Genomic DNA, 6,619 nt, shown 5'->3' on the forward strand with positions numbered 1-6,619 from the left:
CTTCACCCCGACCGGTGATCAGGATCTCCAAGATTGGTGGCCGGCCGACGCGGCCGCAGCAAGTTCAAACCGGAAGGAGGTCAACACAGTCATTGCAGCCACGCTTCGCTTCATCTAGCTAGAGAGGAACAGTAGGGGTTTTGACCTCCAGGCCTCATCGGCAGCTAATGTAATATCTAGGCTTAAAGCAGAGCTGGATCTTTGGAAATCAGCTAGGGTAGACCGTGGGCATTCGTTCCAAGTGCACTAAACCATTGATGTAAGTGAGTGAGTGAGGTGGATCCTGCTCTTGGGAGCACAACTTCTCTGTAACTTTTTCCCTCCAATCTTAATAGAGAAGACATGCAATGCTCTTGCATGTTCTTGAAAAAAAGACCTTGGAGGAGGGCGTTGATGAGAGTATGATCCTCGACATGATCACCAAGTTCACGGAGTTCATCACCGATAGCCTTGATTCGCTGGCAGAAGATGGAGACTGGGACATCTTCATGCATGGTTGTGCGTAGCTCAGTGTTGAGTGCGTTGATTCGCGCGTCGGAGTTGTCCTGAAACAGCTGTTGAAGGGAGGCCGAGAGATCGGCGGTGGTGGCGTCATCATCGGAGACCAGATTGAAAAGCTCCGTGGAGATGCGTGTGTAAATCCAGTGGATGATGGTGAGATTATCTTTCACACAGCAAGGATCAGCGGGCTGCGGCAGGTAGGAGGGATCAATGTGGTGGCGTAGGCCGCAACGCCCAAGATGGATGATGAAGAGGTGGTGCCAATGGTAGTAGTTGTGGATGCCAAGGTCTAAAGAGATCGTTATGAAGGGAGAGACGTCGACAATGGTGTCGGCTAGGGAGAACATTGGGTTTGGAGGGGGGTGTTTGGGTAGTTGTAGAGGAGGAGGTAGAGGGCGGGGCACCGGCGGCGCGGAACTCGGCCATGGAGAAGAGGGGCGGCGGCACGGGTGGCGGTGCCATACGAGGTGCGGAAAACCTAGGCGTCGGATACCATGATAGTTTGAGATATTGGAGAATAATTGTTGTATTGATTGGGGGCTCAAGGGCTGTTTATATAGATTACAAAGTTTGGGCTCCAAGACTAGACTAATAGAGGTAGATTACAATACGAATAGTCTTATACTCTAATAGTCGTCGATGTCGGCTTGGTGGATCTCGCCGTGAATTCCTCCTACACTTGGCAGAGCATTATGCAAGGGGTGAATACCCTGAAACATGGATACATTTGGAGAGTAGGGGATGGTGAAAAAATAAATATTTGGAGGGATGCGTGGATTCCTAACTCACCATCCAGAATGATTATTACCCCAAGGGGTAACCAGTTACTATCAAAGGTGAGTGATTTAATTGATCTAGCTACACGTCAGTGGGATGTGCCACTTGTGGAGCAAACCTTCTAGCCGATTGATGTGGAACGGGTCCTTTCTTTACCACTACCCACACATGATATGAGTGATTTTGTAGCATGGAGTTTGAATAAACATGGAATTTTTACAGTGAAATCAGCCTACCATGCTCTATGGTACTACCAGCATGGCCGTAAATCGGAGAGGACAGATGGTTTGGGCGCCACTAGTGCTAACCCAACATGGCAAAAGGTTTGGAAACTGAATTGCCCGGCAAAAGTTAAAAATTTTCTTTGGAGAACCTTACATGGAACGCTGCCATGCAATGTGGTTCTTGCTAATAGACACATCCCAGTCCGGCCGACGTGTCCTGCATGTAAGCAAGGAGCAGAAGATGTGTTTCATGTACTCTTTCGATGCCATAAGGCCAGAGAGGTTTGGCGGCAGTTGGGGCTAGAGGATGTTATACGCCATGCATGTGGGGTAGATCGAGCAGGGGAGGAGATTCTATCATACTTAATTAATCTACCAGCACAAGAAGCGGCCGTGCTGGGAGTGAAAAACTTCCATGACTTGATGTCCACTTGCTGCTGGTACCTATGGTGGTAGAGGAGAAAGCTTGTGCACAATGAGCCGGTGCAAGATGCGAAGAGAGTTGCGCAAGCAGTATGTGCTTTAGCAGCTAACTATGATATTGCATGTGATCCAAAGGCCGCGTTAAAGAGGGAAGGTTGGTGCAAACCCCCTAGTGGATATGTCAAGTTAAATGTTGATGCGGCCTTTGATTGGGATTTGCTTCAGGGGGCGATGGGAGCGGTCATCCGAGATGATAGAGGACATATGGTTGGAGCTGAAAACAAGCTCATTGATTCCTGTTATGATGTACTAACTGCTGAGGCAATGGCTTTGAAGTTTGGGTTGAATATGGCGCTCACAGCTGAGTGCAATAGACTGATTGTCAACTCGGATAATGTGAAACTCATGGAAATAATGAATAAGGATGCCAATATGCTGGAGATGCCGCGGCCATTGTTGATGATTGTTATCATCTGGCTTGTGAATTTAGCTCTATTGTCTTTGAATTTTGCCCCAGAGAGTCAAACGTGATTGCACATGAACTAGCTAAGATTGCTAGAAGTTCGCTTTGTAATGAGTGGTTAGATAATGCTCCTTCTGAGCTTCTTCCCCTACTACTTAAAGATGTAAGCTTGATCATGAATGAATAAAGAGGAAGTAAAGTTGTAAAAACAAAAGAGGCTCTCCGGCAGTTCAACCGAATGCAGGTACACTAGAGGTGTTTTGCATCGAATTTCAACAGAGATCAACACCTTTTGCTGGGAATTTTTGCTAATCAAACCGGAAACACAAAACTTGGGCGAAAGTGACTCCAGATACCAAATGTCACGATCGTAATGTCCTAGCAACACACTAGGCGGTGGACTTGCCCGTGTCAGTAGTTCCGTACGAGTACTGTGCAGTGCTAGCGCACACTGAAACTCACACTTCTGCAGGCGTACGTGTAGCCACTGGTCCCGCACCCTGTTTCCTCGCGATGCGCCATCCGACTATATCCACGAGCCGGTCGAGCCCCACTGTCTCCCACTCACTGATGAATGGGACTCGTAGTAAGCCGTTCGTTGTGAGAGTTACAGCAGGAACGGCACCACTCGTTCGTTGCTCGCCTCCGCTTCTGCCTCCGATTCCCACCCATCGCGCCACCAGTCCATCACCACTCCCAGAAAACCCTCCACCTCGCTCGGGCGTTGGTGCTCGCCCGATGATCACGTTCGCGGACCTGACGGAGCCGGCGCCGGGCGCCGAGCGGCGCGTTGACCGGCAGCTGTGGCTGGCGTGCGCGGGCGGCATGTGCACCGTGCCGCCGGTGGGCTGCACCGTCTACTACTTCCCGCAAGGCCACGCCGAGCACGCGCTTGGCCTCGACGCCGGGGCCGATCTCTCCGCGGCGCGCGTCCCAGCGCTCGTGCCCTGCCGCGTCGCCGCCGTGCGGTACGTGGCCGACACGGACACCGACGAGGTCTTCGCCAGGATCCGCCTCGCCCCACTTGGCGCCACGGACGCGGATGGCGATATCCATGACGATGCCGCGGCGGCGGCTGATGACGAGCAGGAGAAGCCGGCGTCGTTCTCAAAGACTCTGACGCAGTCCGACGCCAACAACGGCGGGGGTTTCTCGGTGCCGAGGTACTGCGCTGAGACCATCTTCCCGCGGCTGGACTACGCCGCCGACCCGCCCGTGCAGACCGTCATCGCCAAGGACGTGCACGGGACTGCGTGGAAGTTCCGCCACATCTACCGGGGCACCCCGCGGCGGCATCTGCTCACCACGGGCTGGAGCGCGTTCGTGAACCAGAAGAAGCTCGTGGCCGGCGACTCCATCGTGTTCCTGCGCGGCGACGGCGGGGACCTCCACGTGGGCATCCGGCGCGCCAAGCGTGGGTTCTGCGGTGCCGAGGAGGGATCCTTGTCTTTGACCGGTTGGGGCCGCTATTCGGGTCCGATGCGAGGCAATGCGAGCCCGTGCACCCGGGGCAAGGTGCGCGCTGAGGACGTGGTCGAGGCGGCAAGGCTGGCGGGCAGTGGACAGCCGTTCGAGGTCGTGTACTTCCCACGCGCCAGCACACCGGAGTTCTGCGTGCGCGCCGCAGCAGTGCGAGCGGCGATGCGGGTTCAGTGGTGCCCCGGGATGCGGTTCAAGATGGCATTCGAGACCGAGGATTCGTCCCGCATCAGCTGGTTCATGGGCACCGTCGCCGGCGTCCAGGTCGCCCACCCCACCCGCTGGCCGCAGTCGCCGTGGAGGCTTCTTCAGGCACGGCACTACACCCCCGCCAACAAATCATACAGTTGCTTTTCTGTACAGGTTTCGCTCACTTGTCAATTTGGTAACTACGCAGGTGACGTGGGACGAGCCGGACCTCCTCCAGAATGTGAAGCGGGTCAGCCCGTGGCTGGTCGAGATCGTGTCGAGCATGCCGGCTATGCACCTCGCCTCCTTCTCGCCGCCGCGCAAGAAGTCCCGTATTCCGGCTTACCCGGAGTTCCCCTTCGAGGGTCAGCTCCTAAACCCGTCGTTCCCCCCAAACCCAATGGCGCACGGCCATCGGCGCCATTATCATCACACCGACAGCTACCATCCGTCCTTCTCCCCCTTCCCGGATTGTAGTGCTCCTTCAGGCATACAGGGAGCCAGGCATTCGCAATTTGGTCCATTTTTATCGGATCTCCACCTTACCCACCTGCAGTCAAGACTCATGTATCCGGGGCTTCGCTGCCACGATCATGTCAGTCCTGCACCAATCCCGTCAAGAATCACCACTGACCTGACCATCGGGAGCTCACCGGCGCGCAACGGCGTCTCAACCACTCTGCCTGCCAGCGCCAAGAGGCCCAACGACGCCAAGCCGCCGGGGCTAGTGCTCTTCGGACAAACCATACTAACGGAGCAGCAGATGAGCCGTGGCGACTTGGCAGGCGTGAGCTCAGCCGCGGCCACCGGGAACAGCTCGCTCAACTGGAACACCGACAAAGCGGGCAATGCATCGCAGGGCTCGGGCTCTACTGTCGTTCAGAACAGTGGCTCGACTGATAACACATCGCCGGAGAGACCGCGGCGGTTTGGAGACAATAGCCACGTCTCCGAGCTCGGGTTGAAGCCCGGGCAATGCAAGGTGTTCGTCGAGTCAGATACCGTCGGCCGGAATCTCGATTGCTCGGCGATGAGCTCGTTCGAGGAGCTCTATGGCCGCCTGTCCGAGACGTTCTGCATTGAGGGTGCGGAGCTGAGGAGCCGTGTGCTCTACCGTGGCGCCGACGGTGAAGTGAAGCACGCCGGTGACGAGCCTTTCAGGTGAGAGCGAATCCCTCTCGTGTTAAACTTGCTACAAGTAAATACAGTAAGTTATAAATTATCAGAAATTCAGAATGGACCGGTTTTTAACTTGAACTGACGCACCACGCTTTAATTTCCTCTGCGTATTTCAGCGAGTTTATCAAGTCGGCACGGAGGCTTACCGTACTGACAGATGCTGGGAGCAACAACACGGCGAGCTAGATAACAGCAGCAGACAACCTTTGGGCGAGCATCGTTCGTCCATACTTAGTATTCATGCAGCTCAATGAGCTAGTATCTTGTTCTTTCAATTGATTTCGGAACCAGTTACCAGTATGGCATAGTAGCTTTCTTTCATCTAGTGCTCTTCGTGTCCAATGAGGCAGTTCAGTTCTCCTCGTGTAATCCATGTACTAGCATCCTTCTTGATATTAGATGCATGTGGAGCAGTACTTGAATTCCCGGAGTACTACAATGCAAACCCTGCGATCATCCGGGGTCCGGAGACTTGAATGCCCCTCTCGGTCTCTCGGGCCGTCTGAGCGGCGCCCTGCCCGTGGCCAAGGGACAAGCTCGCTAGCTCCGCGGCAGCGGCGAGGCAAGGCCTCAGTGTCAGTGCAGTAATGCGTGCCGCTGCTGCCGCCTGCCGGGGTATCATTGCATACAGCGGTCTCTGACCCCGTGGCCTCGTCTCCAGGCGTTTCTCTGCGTGCCCGCATGCTCTGTTTGATGAGCTCATCCGTGAGGATTGAGTATCCTATCGTGTTGCGTATCCCGCTGCCTTTCGGGCATAAATGCTCCAGGCTCCCGTCCTCTTGCTCGCTCAGGGCGAGAAATTATTGCTTCTGTCGGTCTGACCTTGCTTAGCTGAGAAAGGATCGTCGCTCGAGGCCGACACCTCGTCTAGCAAGGGGGGAGGCACGGCACAATGCCCGGGCCAGCGCCAGAGGCGACTGCCTCTTTCACAAGAGTGTCACACGCACGTCACTGTTTGGTCCACAGGGTGCGCGTCCTCACCCGGTTGGGTTTTGTTGCTTTCCGCTGATATTTTGGCTCCTTTTGGACGGACACCTTGCTCGGATGCCTCGCTAGCTTGCTCCCTCTCTTACGATGCCGTTTTTCTTTCTTTCCTTTTGGCAAATCTTGCTATGCGGTTGAAAAATCGAAGAGTTAGTAAAGTTCGTCCATGACTGCCAGGAGTCGCATCGCATCGCTTTAGTTGCCGAGGTGAAAGGTGATTGCAACGCCAGAGTTGTTTGCTTTGTGTGGTTGGAGTACGCGGCTAAACCTGGGCAAACGTCGGGCCGGGCTGGGTTTCGGGCCGGGCTTGTAAAAGCCCGACCTTCATTTCTCAAGCCCGAGCCCGGCCCGAAGCCCAAAATACTCCATATTTTCAAGCCTGAGCCCGGCCTCAAGTCAA

At 54.8% G+C, this 6,619-nt stretch overlaps 1 protein-coding gene across 1 annotated transcript; it reads left to right on the forward strand.

Annotated features, from left to right (window-relative positions):
* The first annotated feature begins 2,969 nt into the window (after positions 1-2,969).
* LOC123137538 (auxin response factor 8) lies at positions 2,970-5,657 on the forward strand. The gene is made up of 3 exons (XM_044557326.1): positions 2,970-4,179; positions 4,265-5,217; positions 5,352-5,657. Exons 1-3 carry the CDS (start codon positions 3,127-3,129, stop codon positions 5,419-5,421), a joined length of 2,076 nt encoding a protein of 691 aa, XP_044413261.1. The 5' UTR covers positions 2,970-3,126; the 3' UTR covers positions 5,422-5,657.
* Positions 5,658-6,619: the final 962 nt, after the last annotated feature.

The sequence above is a fragment of the Triticum aestivum genome, chromosome 6B, assembly GCF_018294505.1.
Source record: "Triticum aestivum cultivar Chinese Spring chromosome 6B, IWGSC CS RefSeq v2.1, whole genome shotgun sequence".
NCBI classification, from domain to species: Eukaryota; Viridiplantae; Streptophyta; class Magnoliopsida; order Poales; family Poaceae; genus Triticum; species Triticum aestivum.